This window comes from Haliotis rufescens, unplaced genomic scaffold (assembly GCF_023055435.1).
Source record: "Haliotis rufescens isolate VD_foot unplaced genomic scaffold, xgHalRufe1.0.p SCAF_15, whole genome shotgun sequence".
NCBI classification, from domain to species: domain Eukaryota; kingdom Metazoa; phylum Mollusca; class Gastropoda; order Lepetellida; family Haliotidae; genus Haliotis; species Haliotis rufescens.
Genome location: NW_025963835.1, coordinates 27,408,391 through 27,429,483, shown reverse-complemented (window position 1 = coordinate 27,429,483; position 21,093 = coordinate 27,408,391). Strand labels below are relative to the sequence as shown.

Below are 21,093 nucleotides of genomic sequence, written 5' to 3'. Positions count from 1 at the left end.
GATGTTGAACCCTTTATTTAAAGTAAAATTGACCTAAAATAATGCTGAAGTTTCGAGCTTTGAGTAGTAGAAATGTATAAGATGTTGCACCCTTTATTTAAAGTAAAATGGACCTAAAATAATGCTGAAATGCTGGGTGATTATCAGGCCATGGCGTGGGCCTTGGTGCATTATTGCTAGATGAATCCCATCATCCGGAATGTTTTTTGTCCAGATGCCCTGTGCCTACATGCAAGACGCCTAAACGTAAAGTGAAGCGCCTGCGCCCCCTGCCGGCTAAATGGAGCGAACTGACTGCTGAAGTGAAGGAGCCCATTATTAAGGAAATGCGTAAGTTGCCACTAGTCCGATATACACACTGTACTGGGTATGTACACCTGTCAAGTCATATTCATGGATATATTGTCACAAGTACATATGTGTTGTCACAGGTACATGTGTATTTTTACAGCTCTATATCGTTACAGGTATATTTGTGTACTGTGTTGGGTATTATAATAATACAGTCTTTATTGTGGCATTAGTGCGGTAGTCCTATACAGTACGTAAAAGACAAGCATGAAAAATAACTGTTTTAAGACATTTTTTTGTATTTTCATTTTTATTTCAACTGCGATACTTTTCTTTTTTTCTGATCTACAAAGTACCTACCAACAAGCTAGTTTTGCAGGGTATTTATAAGTAATTTTAAGAAGTAACTTCTGTGGCAGTTTTCATTAGATACGATTTCAGATTTTATTATGGTCAAATAGAAATCACTTGACATGATGAAACAAGTTGACTTGAAGACTGAAATGACTCAATGGGAATATGTTCCAGAACTGACAGATGAGATAAGCAAGTGTTGTTCTGCCTGCTTCAATCGGATAGCTCGTAAACTCGGTACCAACCCACACACAAATGAGCCTATAGTAGCACTGGTCCCAGAAAACTTGGACGGTGAGGATTTAACACTCCACAGTCATAGCTTTAGCTGTTTTAACACCTTGAACATTTCACATAGAACTTGGTAATCAACTGTAAAAATTATCCTGTTGGTGTTCTTTTGAATTTCTGAGAACTGCTTTTAATATGATTTCGGAGAGTATGATGAGGATGTAGCTGTACCGGTAGTGTGGTTTCTTTTGTTATTTGGACTTGCAAGAACTTGAGAGTCAAATATCTGTCGCTGGTGACTGCTGTGTAATTAACCAGATGAAATTTTTATTCTTCTTAAAGTGACTATCTCCGTTGTAGAAGTTGTAGAGACCTCGCGGTGGACGGAGGAGGAGATGGAGGTGGCCAAGAACGGTGAGTCGTTGTCCTCGTTTTGCCGCCATCAACTCTGTCCATGTATACAGCAAGTGTAGGTTCTGTATACCACTGCATGCTTGAAGCAATCTGGTATGAAATCTCAAGACTGACCCTGCTAAATTATGTTTAGAAATGCAGTGTTGGTTGGTTGATTGGTTTGTTGTTTAACGCCGCACTCAGCAGTGTTCCAGCTATATGACGGCGGTCTGTAAATAATCGAGTCTGGACCAGACAATCCAGTGATTGATATCATGAGCATCTATCCACGCAATTGGGATCGATGACTGTGCATCAACCAAGTCAGCGAGCCTGACCAACCGATCCCGTTAGTCGCTTTTTACGACAAGCATAGTCGCCTTTTACGGCAAGCATGGGTTGCTGAAGACCCATTCTACCCCGGATCTTCACGGGTCAGAAATTCAGTGTATGGTATGGGATCCAGAAATTTCTTGATTTCTTGGTTACATGATTCCCATCTCCCAAGCCTATTTAAAGAAACAATAAAAATGGGATCAAGCTTCCCTAAGAGACAGTTAAAACAGGCTCTAAGCTTGTTTAAGGGTCGATTAAGAAGGGCATCAAACTTGTGGCAGAGACAAATAAAAGAGGCGTCAAGCTTGTCTAAGAGACGATGACAATGGGTGTCAGTTTGTTCCAACATGTGACCCAGCTGATTGTGTTTTATCATTCTCCTATGGCATACATCTTGCTCAGCTGTTTGTCTGGAACAGAATGAATAAAAAAAACAAATGCGTTTTTGATAAGCCCAATGCCCTGGTTGTGATGATCTGCTTGTGTGTTCAGGTCTGAGGGAACACGGCCGAGACTGGTCTGCGATAGCTGGCATGGTCGGGACCAAGACAGAGGCTCAGTGCAAGAACTTTTACTTCAACTACAAGAAGAAATTCAACCTGGAGGCCATTCTCCAAGAACATAAGGACAAGGTGAGTCCTTATCCAGTTGTACCCATGGAGAGGCCAGAGACTCCACCACGTGATTGGCTTCTTGATTGGCTTTCTCAACCACGCGATTGGCTTTCTCAACCACTGATTGGCTTTCTCAATCATGTGATCATGACATATGTGAGAGACTTCATACCTGATATAACTCCTATGTGCCCCGACCGCCTCCGTGGTCTAGAGGTAGAGCGTTCCCCTGGAGAGCGGAAGGTCCGGGGTTTGATCCCCGGCCGCATCATACCGAAAGACGTTTAAAGATGGTAGTTGTTGTTACCCTGTCTGGCGCTCGGCATTAAGGGGCTCAAACAAGGACTGGTCGGCTCGGAGTCGGTATACTGTGTCTGAGTGGGGTATGATGTTAAACTGCGGCATGGTATCTCAGTTGGCGAGCACTATAAATCGGCATCAGTACGGACTAGTACAAGCAGCCACACACGTGCATGCACGTCGCTATATAAGTGCAATAATCTTGGACGCGACGTTAAACCCAATTTCACCATCCTATGTGCCCCTTAGGAAGGTTTCTGACATATGATTGGATGACTGGGAAGGTCAAGTTCACACAGTATGAACTAGGCATCAAAAATTTATGAATGAGTTTTGACCAATATTATCTCAAATTCAGGGTCTTAAATCGTAATAACCTTTGGTTTACCTCCAGATAAAGTCAAGGTCACTAGAGGTCGACTTTTGAAACATGGTTTAAATCTCTTAAAATTACAGATTAATTCATGAAAAATCACATCATGATTGTGTCAAATGTCAAAGTCGCTTGATGAAGTTAAGGTAACTCAGTGGAACATGGAAATCCCCAAAAGCTTGTGCACACAATATCATGAACATTTATGATTAGAGTTTGACAAAGTTTCTATGAACATGATCTCTAGGCAGTTCGTGGCTTAGATTAAAGGTTAAGGTCATTAAACCGTAAGTGCTCATAACTTTGTTATTGCGGAAGCTAGAAGCATGGGACTTTTTGTTTCAAAGTTGTTCTGCATTGGCCATGTGTTTTCCAAAACCAGAAAGGATGTTATTAAAACGGAAAGTGCTTATGACTTGGTTATTAAGGAAGCAAGAAGCATTGGACTTTCTGTTTCAAAGTTGGACTGCATTGGCCTTAAATGGTTCGTGATACGTGGTAGTATTGGAAACAGAAATGAAGTACTAAAGGCTCAGAATACTGATTATTACTGCACTGTGAACAGGCTGACAAGCGAACAACGTCTATCTCCGAAAGTGTGGCATCGACAGTAACAGCAGCCTCGGATGCCGAGATGATGTCCAGCGATGAGGACAATGGTGCAGATGATGACTCCGACACTGCCAGCGCCCCCAGTCCCACAACATTGCCCATCGACGAAGGTGAGTCAGAAAGTGCATCATATTAGCAGAGAGCACAGATACAATCTTTCCCAAAAGAGGGGTGCGTTTGGTGATTACAAGTCAACGTGTTACATAACTGGATGCAAATAATGGCAGCTTACCATCTATGGTTTATTTTATTTAGTGGATAAGTACGTTCCTAAAATTAACCCAATTGGATTCCAGGTTCGAAGAGGTCCCCAGCATCCTGGGCTTGATTAATGGTTCAGGTGGTGGGGCTCAGTGAAACCAGTGTTTCACACAATCAGTATGTCTCTGAGACAATGATTGTAGCACTACTACTACTGTGACTCCTGTAACTTGAACTAAGGGTTAGCCATGGGGGTTCCGGGTTCCTTGGTTCATTGTGTGTCATCGTATCCCGACAGCATGGATTTTTGCTTATGATATACCGTATTCGACGTAATAAGCGCCCAGGGAAATAGGTGGCTCTTATTAGTTGAAAGATAAATTTCGTGGTTTATGGTGACAGCCTGAAATGTTTATGTACGACAGATATATTTTTCCAGAATTTAATTGCGCATAATTAAGGGTGCATATGACACACGGGTGTGCATATGTATACGCGAATAAATAAGTCTTATGTACTTTGATCAATCGGAAGGGGTGCTAATTAAGATTGTTTACTAGGCAATATATCAGCAAATATCGCCATGGGCGCTTATTAGAGCAGGGTGCTTATTATGTCGAATACGGTAAGTATATAAGATCAATCACTGGATTGACTAGTCCAGACTCTTATTTACAGGCAGCTGTCATTGGCTTGAATATTGGAGTGTGGTGTTATTGAATTCCCCCAAAATAATAAAGAGTAATTACAGACTTAAAATTGTCTAAGCGGTGATATTGCTTTGTGCAGATGGCCTTCGTCTTCTGTGTTGGTATTGACTTGTACATATTTGTTCATAGGTGAGGATTCTATTCCGAAGATTGATCCCATCCAGCCCCCGAGGGAGACTGAAATGGACCCCCCAGGACCCAGTCTCGGCCTGACACAGGAGAATCTGTCCCGCAACAAGACGCTGAGTGCAAGCCAGGGCAGCCTACGAAGCATCCCCGACAACGACAGCAGTGCCACAATGAGTGCTGATGAGGGCCCAGGGCCTGGACCTGGGGCAGGGGCTATCTCACACCACTCCCACTCAGAACCACCCCCACATGTTGCCCCACCTCCACCCCCAAGGCCAGTCAGCCAGCCAACTGGTGAGTCAACATTAAAATTAAAAAAAAAAAAAAAAAATTGAATTCAGTTTTAGATTTGAAAAAGAATTTTGTATTACAGTTTTAGAGGACCTTGAATAATTTTTTGGTAAGGGACAGAAATTACAACTAGCCTTCTAGCCACTAACACAGACACTTGGCCTAAAGTTAAATTTATCCTTTCCGCTAGTAGAACTTTGAAGTTTGATGGTGTCCTTCTTGTAGAACTTGAAGATTTTTCCCGTGTTAATCTGGGGCGGTCAGGTAGTCTAGTGGTTAAAGCGTTCGCTTGTCAGGCCGAAGACCCAGGTTCGATTCCCGACATGGCTACAATGTGTGAAGCCCATTTCTGGTGTTCCCCGCCATGATATTGCTGGAATATTGCTAAAAGCGGAATAAAACCATACTCACTCACTCTCTCCAGGGTTAATCTGACCATTGTTCATATGCTGCTCAACTTTTGAAACTGATGTTTTGTATTCTGTGGTACACCAACTGACTACTTATGACATGTATGTGTGAAAAGTTTGAATTATTTCATTATCCTCATCATAAGAGGAGAAGTGGATATTAAACTTAATCAATGAGACTTGATGGCTCATTGTCTGTAACCAATCTGTTTGTTACAGCAGAAACTAACGACCTGAAGTCACAGAGTCCACGACCACGCTCAAACACAGGCACCCCCATCAGTCAGCCTCCTTCCATCTCCCTGAGTGCCAGCCCAATCCCTGCCCCTAGAGAACAACCACAACACTCCACACCCACGCCGGGGGCAAACCTCCGCCCAGAGGGACATCCTGGTCAGAGAGATCCCAACGTTATTGATTTCTCCAATATCAACAAATCAGTTTCTCCATTCCCGAGTCATCTGATGGCTCCGGACATCCGTCTCTCTCCCCGTCCCCCCAGCACACACTCTGAAGGGAGCCGCAGCGCCATCTCACCTCACCCTCAGCAGTTTATCATGGATAAGAAACCAATGAAGCCAGCGTGTGTCCGAGACTTGATCCACTCCGCCATCGAGAGGAACCTTGGGCAGCCCAGTGAGAGATACTCCGACCAAATGCAGGACAGAAGCAGTGAGTGTATTGCTGATTAACTTGCTGGTTATCTTGCTGATGAAGTTGCTGATTATCTTGCTGATTGATTATCTTGCTGATTATCTTGCTGATTATCTTGCTGAATATCTTGCTGATTAACTTGCTGATTAACTTGCTGATTAACTTGCTGATTATCTTGCTTAATATCTTGCTTAATATCTTGCTGATTAACTTGCTGATTGTCTTGCTGATTCACTTGCTGATTGATTATCTTGCTAATTAACTTGCTGATTGACATTGATTATCTTGCTGATTAACTTGCTGGTTAACTTGCTGATTAACTTGCTGATTAAATTGCTGATTATCTTGCTGATTATCTTGCTGTTTAATTACCTTGCTGATTATCTTGCTGATTAACTTGCTGATTAACTTGCTGATTGATTATCTTGCTGATTAACTTGCTGATTAACTTGCTGATTAACTTGCTGATTAAATTGCCGATTATCTTGCTGTTTAATTATCTTGCTGATTATCTTGCTGATTAAATTGCTGATTATCTTGCTGTTTTATTATCTTGCTGATTATCTTGCTGTTTAATTATCTTGCTGATTATCTTGCTGATTATCTTTCTGATTATCTTGCTGGTCAGGGGCAGTGGGCTAGCATTGTGGTTGAAGTGTTTGCTCGTCATTCCAAAGGCCCTGGTTAAATTCCCAACAAAGCTGGTTTTGTTGATCCCATTTTTGGTGTGCCTCACTGTGATATTGCTGTGATATTTCTAAAAGCAACATAAAACCACACCCGCTCTCACTTACTGAACTATATTCTACCCTGTGCTTCGTCTGTTACAAATAATTGTCAATATGAAGAAACCAAAGCTCCACTTGTTACTTTCATCAATCCTGTTATCTTCGGTAGCCATTGAGGCATCCCACTCACTCACTGACTCACTCAATAAATGTATCCTCATATGGCAGGGGGGTTGGTCAGGTAGCCTAGTGGTTAAAGCGTTCGCCCGTCATGCCGAAAACCCGGGTTCAATTGTGATGCCCATTGCTGGTGTCCCCCGCCGTGACATTGCTGGAATATTGCTAAAAGCGGCGTAAAACCATACTCACTCACTCACTCACTCACTCACTCACTCACTCACTCACTCACTCACTCACTCACTCACTCACTCACTCACTCACTCACTCACTCACTCACTCACTCGGCAGGCCACCACAGTGATTAAAATGCTGACTTAACATAAAGAAACAATGGTGGTATTTTATCTCTGTAATGAAATAAGATGTTACCTGGAGCAACCAGTTTGGTTTAGAAGTTTGTCTTCTTATCCCAGACCACTATCTACTGTGACTTAACATTCAAAAACAATTTTCTCAGTCTCAGTCTTCTTATTTCAGGACCGCCATCTTCAGACCCAAACCAAAGACCTCCTGGTGGGCCTATGGCAAACTCTGGGATGCCCCAGGACCTGCGCAAGGAGAAGCGCGAGCCAATCATGCCCCCGATGCAGGGTGAATCACGCCCCATGCCCCCATACGGCATGGCCAGGCACATGGAGAGGGAAGGGCCACATGACCATAGGGACTCCAAGGATGCTACAGACTTGTCAAGGAGGCCTCTCGACTTCACGGACAAGGGACCTCATGGCTATAAAGGAGACCCTCGTGACTTCGATCCCCACAGACAACGCACATACGACTCCTACACACGAGCAATTGAAAGGGTCCCCAGTCAGATGGTGGTGCCTCCACCTGCCCATTCGCACCACGGCACTCCTGTGCACCAATCGGATGCAAGTCGAGGAAGACAGCCAGAAATGAGAGACAAATCCCCATCTTTGTATCCTCCTGAACATGGCCGGTCGTTGTCCCCGGCAGTAAGAGGTGGCATTCCCCCACAGTGCAGTTCCCCTTATGGACCTGAATCTGTGAGATCACCAGCTTCCAGAATCCCACCACCTCCACCGCTGATTAACAACTCTGCCAAGACCTCCCCCAAACTGACCCGCTCTCCCCCAGGGGGGCCTCATATGATGATACCCCCTGGCTCCATCACCCACGGCACGCCGGTCAGTCACCACTCCACCCCGTCCCCTGTGGGTCACCCTATGACCACTAGCCCTATCGGAAGGAGGATGGAAGGAGTAGCACGGCAGCCCACTCCACCCTCTGCAACACAACGAATGGAAGGGTCGATCACTAAAGGTACCCCCATGAACCGTGAAGGGGGTGTCGGGAGGGGGATGCCACCCGAGGGGATGCCGAGGATGCCAGGGATGATTGACCCGGCCGCTATGGGCAGGGGCCATCCCATGTATGAGGGTCCCTACAGACCCCCAGTGCCTGGAGGCTATGAAAGAGGGGAGGTACCCAAGGCTCAGTACTACCCATATCAATATGCTGAGCAGCCCAACTACAGTAGTTCCAAGCAAACAATCATGAGTGACTTTTTGACAGCTAAGCAGATGCCTCGAAGGTCACCCGCCGCTCAGGAAAAAGATGGACGTTTGTCTCCAAGAGGAAGAGAAAATGCACCAAGAAACTTCCCTGGCAATGTTGATCCTAGAAGCATGGATCCAAGATCCATGCAGGCTATGGTTCCTGTCCACACACAACAAGGAGTTGTTTATGTTAATCCAGCTCAGATTCCGGTTTCCACTGCTGACAGAGTTCAAGGCAAGACTTCACCCTTACCTCCTCGAGCAACACCATCCCCGAGGGATGAGAAGGGAATGTGGGGCCGCCCCCACGGACACCACAACCCCACCTCCACAGCATCCACACTTCCTCTGGATCAGCACCACCCACAGAGACCTAGTATTGTCATGGGCACCGGCAAGCCACCCCACATGGCGGAGATGATGTCAGCCCGAATGGAGCAGCAGAGTAGCGGCCCCGACAGCACTAGTGTCCAGCGACAGGCCATGTCTCCCAGACAAGCAGAGCAGCGGCATGCCGAGGCACAGATGTCGCACACGATGTTGATGGTGAGAGACCCAAACAGCCGACCTCGTCTTTCCCCAAGTCAACAGATGCAGTATCGGTACCCAGACCAGCAGAAGGAGGAGAGGATGGGCATGTCGGGCCCGTGGAACCAGCTCCAGCAGCGGGAAGAGCATGGCCAGAAACCCCGGCCATATGACGCCCGACAGATGCCAGAGCATGCACGGAGAGAGCATGAGAGGATGCCTGAGGCACAGATGTATCCAAGAGATGGACGCATGGTTCATGAACCTGGTATGATGTATGCTAAACAAGACGTCCGCGATGTGCGGGAGGTACGCGATGTCCGGGACGTACGGGACATGAGGGATGTCAGGGACAGAGATGAACCAATGTATGTAGACAGAGAGCCCAGACAGCCTGAAGTACAGTCATCGTCAGATTCCACTCCTCAAAGACAAATGACAGATCCAAACTACATCCGTCAAATGACGGGGGACCTGCCAGGATCTGCTATGATCCTGTCGGCCTTCCAGAAAGACTCAGCGGTGGCCCACACGGTCACCCAGCCGACATCTACCAGCACTGCTGCAAGAAGTCTGACGGCAGCTACACTGATTGATGCTATCATCACCCATGAGATCCATCATGCAAATCCGGAAGAGAAAAAGAACGAGCGTAGACCAGCTGCGGGTACAACACCGCCGATGAGCCGACAGTCAGAGATGAATAAACCACCTCAGAGTATGGACACATCAGATCCTGGTCTTCAAGGACCGTACAAGCCACCTCGCAAGTACCACAGTGATCCCCAAGCACAGTCCCGATCTGAGATGGAAGCAGAAAGACAAGGGTTGGCTCATTCAGGGCAACAGATTATTTCAGCCATGGCCGGGAGACAGATGGAAAGGGAGGGGAATGGTCCTCATATTGGCCATATCCCTGGCCCCAATGCATTACGTCAGTTCCATGCAGCACAGCAGGCAAATCAGCAGTACGCTCAAGCACAAGCTCAGGCCCAGGCCCAGGCCCAGGCTCAGGCACAAGCTCAGGCCCAAGCTCAAGCTCAGGCTCAGATTCAAGCTCAGGCTCAGGCTCAAGCTCAGGCTCAGGCTCTTCAGTTCAGTCAAAGTCAGAGTCAGATGCAGCATCAACAGCATCAAGGTCAAGGTCAAGGTCATCCTGGACCTCCCCACACTCAGGGTCATGGACTTGCTTCTTCACAGTCTCAAGGTCATGGTCAAACCAGTCATTCTGGAGGTCAGGGTTCAGGATCTTCTTCGTCCAAGGCCATTACACTCGGGGAACACATCGATGCAATCATTATCAATGACTACCACAGCAAAAGGTCAGGCCAGAACAAAGGTGCGAGTCTTCTCAGCCAAATCAACAGTAGTGGAAGTAAGTCGTCTTTGTAAATACTGTGCATGTTGTACAGCAACCTCTGCTGGTCGTACGACTGGTTGGATTGATGGGTCAGGCGGTCAGGATCAATGACTGACTGCCAGTATTCAATCAGAACCTCAGTTGTGGCTTGTTACTCATGATGTCACTCACTGGGTTGTCTGGTCCAGACTCTTATTATGTACAGGCCGTCATCATGTAGCTGGAATATTGCTGAGTGTGATTTTTAGCACACAAAAAAACAAGCAAACGACAAGCTCGGATGGAATATGGTTGTAATATTGCTGGTAACGACAAAGGATAGAACTTTAGCATTCCTGATTACACTATATGAGAACCAACTATGGCAGTCTAATGGATATCATTATATTTCTGACAACTGTTTACCATTAGGTCTCAGGGATATAGCTGTAATATTGCTGACAACTTACTGATAACTGTAAGGTCTCATGGCTATAGCTGTAATATTGTTGATAACTACCTGATAACTGTAAGGTCTCATGGATATAGCTGTAACATTGTTGATAACTACCTGATAACTGTAAGGTCTCATGGATATAGCTGTAATATTGTTGATAACTACCTGATAACTGTAAGGTCTCATGGCTATAGCTGTAATATTGTTGATAACTACCTGATAACTGTAAGGTCTCATGGCTATAGCTGTAATATTGTTGATAACTACCTGATAACTGTAAGGTCTCATGGATATAGCTGTAATATTGTTGATAACTACCTGATAACTATAAGGTCTCAGGGATGTAGCTATAATATTGCCGACATCGTCTTGTTCACTAACTATACAGATGTTGCTGTAATATTGCTGATGCAATTACCTAACTTCCAGCAAAAGGACAACCAGTCACCTCCACCCCATCTTTGATCGCCGAGCCACACCCGTCTTTAATGACCAGCCTGACGCCCCCAGTTTCTCGGACATCCCCATCCGAGGTGGGGTCCTCGTCGGACCCCCAGCGCCCCCGAAGTTACTCTGCAAGCACCCCCAACTATGAACAGGTCTACCACGCCAAGTGGAAGAAGAGGGTACAGCAACAGGTGGGCACAGTAACCATGGCAACATCATGGAGATTAGGGCTGGGACGAGTCCAAATTTACTACCGGGTACCCACCCCACCTATTACCCAACCCTACCCGAGTACCCACTGTAGGTCTCAAGAGATAGGTACAAAATGTCTGATTGGGAATTTTTTTAACCATAGCCCTGGAAAACGTATTGAGATACATGTATTAAACAATCTCGTCATGCATACACTGAAGTTGACTTTGTTACTAGTATGTCTTTATTCAACCACATGAAAAGTCAGAAGGAATGGGTTCATAGTCAGAAAGAAATGCGAACTTTAGTGACTTGTAGTGTAACCATAGAGTTCTGGATACTTTTTGTCATTAACCAATATATCACATGACTAACCAGGGGTCCGGGTAGTCCTGTGGGTACCCGGGTCCTACTCAGTACCCACCCGACCCGGGTACCTGAGTTACCCGTCCCAGCCCTAACGGGAGATGACATTTCAGAGTTAAAAACATTCATGTTGCCATGGGGGCGGTCGGGTAGCCTAGTGGTTAAAGCATTCGCTCGACACGCCGAAGACCCGGGTTCGATTCCCGACGTGGGTACAATATGTGAAGCCCATTTCTGGTGTCCCCTGCCGTGATATTGCTGGAATATTGCTAAAAGCGGCGTAAAACCATACTCACTCACTCACTCACTCACTCACTCACTCACTCATGTTGCCATGCTTACTACAACCGTGTTAGTTTACAATACTGACTTGTATAGAGGATGTCCTCCTGTACACCCCTGCATCCATTCCCCTGGTTCTCATACCACTGGGATGTGAACGTTTACTGTGACGTTAATTGTAAAACCTAGATATTATAATTGAAATGTAAAACCTCAAAGCAGGTTTAGAAGTGATCTATTTCAAAACCTAGCTTTGAACGAGAACCGCTTCAAAACCTGGGATTGGAAGATAAGCTGGTTACCAGGTTTACCCAAGGTTGTCAGGAACTTATTGCAATATAGGGTAATATAGGGTGATAGGTTTATAATTACTATTTTCATACTGATAAAATTTGGAAGAATGATTTTGGATGATAAATAGAATCTCACCCTTGTATCTTTTGTCGATGAAAGTTAGAAATCCTCAGCAAGGTTTGGAGTTTGAAGCATTTATAGACTCGTGTTGATATGTCTGATATCACAAGGGTGAGACTCAAACATCCTACAGTTTGATCTAGCAGTAACACAAATTTGACTTGACTTGTATCAAGTTTGAAAGGACTGCCTAATTTCCCGAGCCTGGTGCCCTTTAACTATAAAAATGGCTCCAGGGGGGCACAGGGTGGCCCAGTTGTCTAAAGTGCCGCGATTCGCTGTGCAGAGTTACGTCCCTTTGGCACGCCAGAAACCTATGATTGTGGGTTTGAATCTCGGTTCGCCCCGATTATGTTTCTAGGTTTGTCAGCACCATACCCGTGCTCGAGGGTTTCACCGAAGTGGTAAACGTCTGAGACCTGCATCACTTCGGGCTTTCCTCCCACATTAAGCTGACATGCCGTGATATAACTGGAATACTGTTAAAAGCGGCGTTAAACCCAACTCACTCACTCACTCACTCACTCACTCACTCACTCACTCACTCACTCACTCACTCACTCACAAATGGCTCCAGCATGGTGATTTATATAGAGAATATTATATTCGTGTTCATGTCATACTATGTTTACAACACAAGTGTCAAAACACCGGAATTTAGCCACTGGTGTTGATAAACATAGTATGACATGAACACCAATATTAGGTTTCTATCTATTACCAAAGAAGATGTCTACATACAGAGACAAATTTTAGTGTTTACCTGTTAGGACCACACGTCGCAACAGCAGCGGAACCTCAATTTGTCAAATGGTGTAAATAATCTTGAGCTATGATATCATTTCTAGTGTGACCTCACGACACAATAAGATTCAAATGACGTCAACATTGCCGTCCGGATAACAGAAACAATACACTGTTGTCTGGTCACGTGATGTGACCCTAGGACACATGTGATTTTTATTAACCCCGATGTGTTGGCCCTCGAAGATAATTTTTTGTGTTATGTTTGCAGCAGGAAATCGAAGCCTCTAGCCACCAGGAGTCTCTGTCCTCGTCTTCAATGCCGTGTCCCTCCCCTCACTCGGGGGTAGAGAGTGAGGGCCTGAGGGTGCCCAGCAAACACAACAGTCCCCAGGGCATGGAGCGGGGTGGGCTCCACGCCGACCAGTCCCGCTCCCCCCAGCCTCCTCCCTCCTCACTGCCCGGCCAGCCTCACCTGGACAGCGTCGTCATAGAGCCTGTCTCTCCCACCCCAGGTAGCCCTATGCCACATATTCGCAGGTGTTCTAACTTTCTACCCTATTCTAGTTTATGTTTCACTGCTGCCACTGCTTGTGTCCCTGTCATCAGCTGCTCACGCTCCTCACAGACGCCATCCCTGCCCATTCAGCTCCTGCACATCCATCTTTGATTGCCTTACATCCATCTGCTACGTAGGCTACGTAGAACTGCTGTTTAGTAGCCATAGTAACATGAATGCCTAAACACACACATTTCATGCTCCAGACGCGAGGTTCGGAGACTTCAGCCCAGCACCGTGTATATGCTTGTACTAACTGTGTAACATGAGGATAGGGTAGTGATTTGTCACCTGGCTGCAAGTGTGTCATCTTGCCTGAACGGCATGGATCAGTGTTCATGCTCGAAACCAGTGGTTTGCCAGATTCATTAATTACAGACATGAGTGATAAAGCTGTATACAGCTTACTGTGGTGTATCACTCACTCACTCACTCACTCACTCACAGAACAATACCAACTCACTCACTCACAGGACAATACCAAGCAGGCACTTGAACACCTAAACCTTGTTATCTTCGGCAAAGCTGTTTCAGACAGTGAGCATTGTGAAGATGCTTCCCGAACTACCAGGAGGCTGCTGTGCAATACCATGGTGTACTGATTCATGGCTGCGCCTCTCATTTACTGATCATAGTACCACTCAGGTGTAGATTTGACAACCCGTAGACAAAGTTCTCAGTACTTTGACTCCCTGATTCCCTGCTAACTGTAATATTGCTGTCGACGGTCCTGTATTGTATAGCTGTTATGTTGCTGACTACAGACTTGGGTGATATGACTGTGTAATACCCCAGTGGCTGCTAACTGTAGTATTGCTGTTGACAGCTACAGGACATGTTTGTATAGCTGTTATGTTGTTGACTACAGGACATGGTTGTATAGCTGTTATGTTGCTGATTACAAGACATGGTTGTATAGCTGTTATATTGCTGACTACAGGACATGTTTGTATAGCTGTTATGTTGTTGACTACAGGACATGGCTGTATAGCTGTTATGTTGCTGACTACAGGACATGGTTGTATAGCTGTTAAATTGCTGTCGACGGTCCTGTATTGTATAGCTGTTATATTGCTGACTACAGGACATGGTTGTATAGCTGTTATGTTGCTGATTACAGGACATGTTTGTATAGCTGTTATGTTGCTGACTACAGACTTGGGTGATATGACTGTATAATACCCCAGTGGCTGCTAACTGCAATATTGCTGTCGACGGTCCTGGATTGTATAGCTGTTATATTGCTGACTACAGGACATGGTTGTATAGCTGTTATGTTGCTTAGTACAGGTAAGGGAGATATGCTGTAGCATCGCCGACTATGACAAGAAACCACACACACTCACTCACTCACTCACTCAACATTGAATCATACCTCTACCATGTATGTCATACAGAAACAGTAGCACTCTCACACGTAGGCCCTCAGATTGATCCAGACACCACCAGTAAAGTCACACTCATTGCACTAGATACAAGAGTTTGCACCTGACTACAGCACAGACAAGGCCTCCTCAGTGTTTAGGGAATGTTTGCATGGCTTCCATCTTGGCGCCTCCTCCCCATCATCTCATCACGTACTCCAGTGTGCGGACGTAAGTACTGGGGGATGCCAACTCTGGATACTGTTCAAATATATAGCTCGAGGATAACAGTAAGAAATACCAAACTGGAGTGTTTTAAGTAACTGCCATCAATTTGATTCCTTGTCAGTATACTTTTTCAGACCTCAAACAGTTGAAATTTGAAGGCTTTCAGTTAATGTGCAGTTTTGAAGAGATGGGATCTCAATATGATGTCATTTATTCCATAAATTGTTAAGAATCAGGGATGATCTCTGACAAAATATAAGTTATCAAAGTTATTACAATTTCCATTTTACTCATGGGTTTTTTGGGGGGGGTTTTCGTGTTTTTTTGTCGCATTGTTCAATGAGATTTAACAAGAAATATGCTTTGATTCCAAGTCCAGCACTTTCCTCACGTTTACACATGTATGACAACATGTAAGTTAATGTGGGTGAAGGCTGAGGGGTCATGTGAAGGGTCAGGGTCAGGGTCAGATAAGGTCAGCCCTATCCCTGACCCCAGTAGGGAGTTCTGGGGCTTGTCTGAAGGAGAGAAAAAAGTATTTTTAAGTTCAGTTATCGCTTAAACTCTCATTTGATAAGCTGAGACCGGGCTGACTTATGGAGTTTAACTTCTTTTACTCTTTCAATATGATGCATCAGTACAGACACTTGTACCTTTGCCGCATCATCTTCATTGATACTATGGCTTCTACGCCACTTAATGATGTTGAAATGACAGCTTCGGATTGGTTTTCAAAGATGTTTTTTATTATTATTAAGGGTCTTCGGGACTTTGACCTCTAGCAGGTTATGGTTTAATTCATAGACTCAATTAAATTAAATTCTCACAACAAGAGAAGTGCTATCTTGTGGAATGTAAGCTTCAAGAAGGGAGATAAGTCAGTAGTTATACGAAGGGCAGACCACTAGAAAATAACTTTACATAAAGTATTAAGACACTGAAATTATCCAACTAATCCTCTTCATGAATTAGTTTGGGTATTGTGTAATTCTTGGAAACTTTTAAGTTATTTTAAGTTATTGTCTATGGTGGCAGAGAAGAAATACAACGTTGTATAGTACAAGGTGACAAGTTACTGACAACATACAAAAGTGTCTCACTCTTATCATGTTCCTATTACTGAGGGGTGGTGGGGTAGCCTAGTGGTTAAAGTGTTCATCTCATCACCCTGAAGACCTGGGTTTGTTTCCAAACATGGGTACAATGAATGAAGCCTATTGCTAGAATATTGCAATCATCGGCATAAAACCATTCTCACTCACTCCCTCCCTCCTATCACTGATGCATCCCGGGATCGGGTGGTCAGGCTCGCTGACTTGGTGGATGCATGTCATCATATCCCAATTGCGTGGATCGATGCTCATGATGTCAAACACTGAATTGTCTGGTCCAGACTCGATTATTTAAACTGCCGTCATATAGCTGGAATATTGCTGAGTGTGGCGTTAAACAACAAACAAACCAAACCAAACCACTGATGCCTCCGGCAGAATATCGTGCACTGGAGGGTATAAACAATGTTAATAAATCGCCCAGAACAACTGCTTTAGCTGTTTGGGATTTTGTTCCTCTGCATCCTGTTGAAATTCTATGCGACCAACTCCATGATGCTGCTAATATCTATTCTATTCATGTGTACATACTGCCACACAACTCGTAAGAGATGTCCCTTGACCAGAATGAGCTTGCCAGCTTTGCATTAGGCCTTTTGTGTGCCACTATATATCTGCAGTAAGAAACAGGTGCTCTGAATGCTGGCTTTGGATGTTTTATGTTTCCTTATTTAGTAATGTCATAGTATGAACATGTATTGATATCCTGACACATAGATACATCTGCAGTTACACATCAGTTGGTTGTCAGGAATACTTCATATTAGGATTGGTGTACTTACTACCGATGGTATGCCCCCGCCAAATAGGACTCTTTATATCATGGTATGCCCGTTCAATATCAGGATATTATTGTGATGGTATGCCCCCGCCAAATAGGACTCTTTATATCATGGTATGCCCGTTCAATATCAGGATATTATTGTGATGGTATGCCCATGCCAAAAAGGACTCTTTATATCATGGTATGCCCGTTCAATATCAGGATATTATTGTGATGGTATGCCCATGCCAAAAAGGACTCTTTATATCATGGTATGCCCGTTCAATATCAGGATATTATTGTGATGGTATGCCCATGCCAAAAAGGACTCTTTATATCATGGTATGCCCGTTCAATATCAGGATATTTAGTGAGATGGTATGCCCATGCCAAAAAGGACTCTTTATATCATGGTATGCCCGTTCAATATCAGGATATTTAGTGTGATGGTATGCCCATGCCAAAAAGGACTCTTTTATATCATGGTATGCCCCCGCCAAATAGGACTCTTTATATCATGGTATGCCCGTTCAATATCAGGATATTATTGTGATGGTATGCCCATGCCAAATAGGACTCTTTATATCATGGTATGCCCGTTCAATATCAGGATATTATTGTGATGGTATGCCCATGCCAAATAGGACTCTTTATATCATGGTATGCCCGTTCAATATCAGGATATTATTGTGATGGTATGCCCATGCCAAATAGGACTCTTTATATCATGGTATGCCCGTTCAGTATCAGGATATTATTGTGATGGTATGCCCATGCCAAATAGGACTCTTTATATCATGGTATGCCCGTTCAATATCAGGATATTATTGTGATGGTATGCCCATGCCAAATAGGACTCTTTATATCATGGTATGCCCGTTCAATATCAGGATATTATTGTGATGGTATGCCCATGCCAAATAGGACTCTTTATATCATGGTATGCCCGTTCAATATCAGGATATTATTGTGATGGTATGCCCATGCCAAATAGGACTCTTTATATCATGGTATGCCCGTTGAATATCAGGATATTATTGTGATGGTATGCCCCCGCCAAATAGGACTCTTTATATCATGGTATGCCCGTTCAATATCAGGATATTATTGTGATGGTATGCCCATGCCAAATAGGACTCTTTATATCATGGTATGCCCGTTCAATATCAGGATATTATTGTGATGGTATGCCCATGCCAAATAGGACTCTTTATATCATGGTATGCCCGTTCAATATCAGGATATTATTGTGATGGTATGCCCATGCCAAATAGGACTCTTTATATCATGGTATGCCCGTTCAATATCAGGATATTATTGTGATGGTATGCCCATGCCAAATAGGACTTTTTATATCATGGTATGCCCGTTCAATATCAGGATATTATTGTGATGGTATGCCCATGCCAAATAGGACTCTTTATATCATGGTATGCCCGTTGAATATCAGGATATTATTGTGATGGTATGCCCATGCCAAATAGGACTCTTTATATCATGGTATGCCCGTTCAATATCAGGATATTATTGTGATGGTATGCCCATGCCAAATAGGACTCTTTATATCATGGTATGCCCGTTCAATATCAAGATATTATTGTGATGGTATGCCCATGCCAAATAGGACTTTTTATATCATGGTATGCCCGTTCAATATCAGGATATTATTGTGATGGTATACCCACACCAAAAAGGACTCTTTATATCATGGTATGCCCGTTCAATATCAGGATATCATTGTGATGGTATACCCACACCAAGTAGGACTCTTTATATCATGGTATGCCCATTCAATATCAAGATATTATTGTGATGGTATACCCACACCAAATAGGACTCTTTATATCATGGTTTGCCCGTTCAATATCAAGATATTATTGTGATGGTATACCCACACCAAATAGGACTCTTTATATCATGGTATGCCCATTCAATATCAAGATATTATTGTGATGGTATACCCACACCAAATAGGACTCTTTATATCATGGTTTGCCCGTTCAATATCAAGATATTATTGTGATGGTATACCCACACCAAATAGGACTCTTTATATCATGGTTTGCCTGTTCAATATCAGGATATCATTGTGATGGTATACCCACACCAAATAGGACTCTTTATATCATGGTATGCCCATTCAATATCAAGATATTATTGTGATGGTATACCCACACCAAATAGGACTCTTTATATCATGGTTTGCCCGTTCAATATCAAGATATTATTGTGATGGTATACCCACACCAAATAGGACTCTTTATATCATGGTATGCCCGTTCAATATCAAGATATTATTGTGATGGTATGCCCATGCCAAATAGGACTCTTTATATCATGGTATGCCTGTTCAATATCAGGACATTATTGTGATGGTATGCCCACACCAAATAGGACTTTTTATATCATGGTATGCCCATTCAATATCAGGATATTTAGTGTGATGGTATGCCCACGCCAAGTAGGACTTTTTATATCATGGTATGCCCATTCAATATCAGGATATTTAACATGATGGTATGCCAATTCACTATTGGGAATGGCCACTCAACTTATGACTTTTTATATCATGGTATGCCCATTCAATAACAGAATATTTAGTGTGATGGTATGACCACTCAGTATTTGAAATGGCCTCTCGAATTGGGATCTTTTATATCATGATATGCCCATTCATTATCAAGCTACTCACCAAGTACTGTCGGACTGCCTAGTCAAGTGATCCCTCATGTCAATTGCCTTCAGTTGATGTCCACTGGTTAAGACTAATATGAGTATCGGGATGTCACATTGACTATTGATAGTGGGTTGATATTAGTCCTGCACCGTGACTGTGGAATTTATATTTTTTAGGTATTTATTTTTTCTGAAAGCCTAGGCAAGTCTAGATCAAACTAACCAAGTCTAGTTTGCTTGATTCCACATATGAAAACAGCAAAAGAGGAAAGGTTCTTTCGAAAAAATAGTTTAATTATTTTAAAGACATGTTTTCGTTGACTAGATTGATATATGCTGTAGGGAATAAACAAGGTGTCATTTGTACTGTTTGTTTGTACCTTGAGAAATATCAAAGATAACAAGTTACTTACCAGACACTTGCATTTCACCCTTATTTTGTTGAGAACGGCTTTGGCTTTGTGTTCCCTTGAAATTTTGCATCAGTATGTCAAAATACAGGACCTCTGTTAAAATGTTCACCTCTAAACAGCCCTCTGTTGCCGACCATTTAGAACACCATATGTCTAAAAAGCCCTCTGTTGCTGACCATTTAGAACATCTTATGTCTAAACTGCCCTCTGTTGCTGACCATTTAGAACACTGTATGTCTAAACAGCCCTCTGTTGCTGACCATTTAGAACACCGTATGTCTAAACAGCCCTCTGTTGCTGACCATTTAGAACACTGTATGTCTAAACAGCCCTCTGTTGCTGACCATGTACAACATCTTATGTCTAAACAGCCCTCTGTTGCTGACCATTTAGAACACCGTATGTCTAAACAGCCCTCTGTTGCTGACCATTTAGAACATCTTATGTCTAAACAACCCTCTGTTGCTGACCATTTAGAACACTGTATGTCTAAACAGCCCTCTGTTGCCGACCATTTAGAACATCTTATGTCTAAACAGCCCTCTGTTGCTGACCATTCAGAATATGTTTCGTCTAAACAGCCCTCGGTTGCTAACCACCTCCTTTGAAACATCTTTTGTCTAAACAGACCTCTGTTGCAGACCATTTGGAATGTCATAAGTCTAAACAGACCTCTGTTGCTGACCTTTTCGAACATCTTATGTCTGAACAGTTCCTTTTGGCTGATCCCCTCCTTTGAAACATGTTATGTCTAAACAGCCCCCTGTTGCCGACACACAGTAGGTATATTGTTGACCAATGCAGACCCCACACATTCTGCTGCTAGATGTCCCCTATATTTGCCTTGTATGTATCATGTCCTTTGTGTTTGTGTTTCAAGTT

General features: G+C 43.7%; 1 protein-coding gene across 9 annotated transcripts in view; it reads left to right on the top strand.

Annotated features, from left to right (window-relative positions):
• LOC124140208 (nuclear receptor corepressor 1-like) overlaps positions 1–21,093 on the top strand; it is a 118,635-nt gene that overhangs the window by 94,192 nt on the left and 3,350 nt on the right. For 4 of the 9 annotated variants that reach the window (XM_046507638.2, XM_046507641.2, XM_046507634.2 and 1 more), the window contains 10 exons: positions 215–330; positions 820–939; positions 1,219–1,290; positions 2,098–2,237; positions 3,458–3,614; positions 4,545–4,838; positions 5,465–5,917; positions 7,285–10,230; positions 11,081–11,289; positions 13,368–13,611. In XM_046507638.2, the coding sequence (XP_046363594.2) occupies positions 215–330; positions 820–939; positions 1,219–1,290; positions 2,098–2,237; positions 3,458–3,614; positions 4,545–4,838; positions 5,465–5,917; positions 7,285–10,230; positions 11,081–11,289; positions 13,368–13,611 (4,751 nt within the window). Of the gene's footprint in view, positions 1–214; positions 331–819; positions 940–1,218; positions 1,291–2,097; positions 2,238–3,457; positions 3,615–4,544; positions 4,839–5,464; positions 5,918–7,284; positions 10,231–11,080; positions 11,290–13,367; positions 13,637–21,093 lie in introns of all 9 variants that reach the window. The other 5 variants (XM_046507637.2, XM_046507635.2, XM_046507636.2 and 2 more) reach the window with 5 other exon arrangements.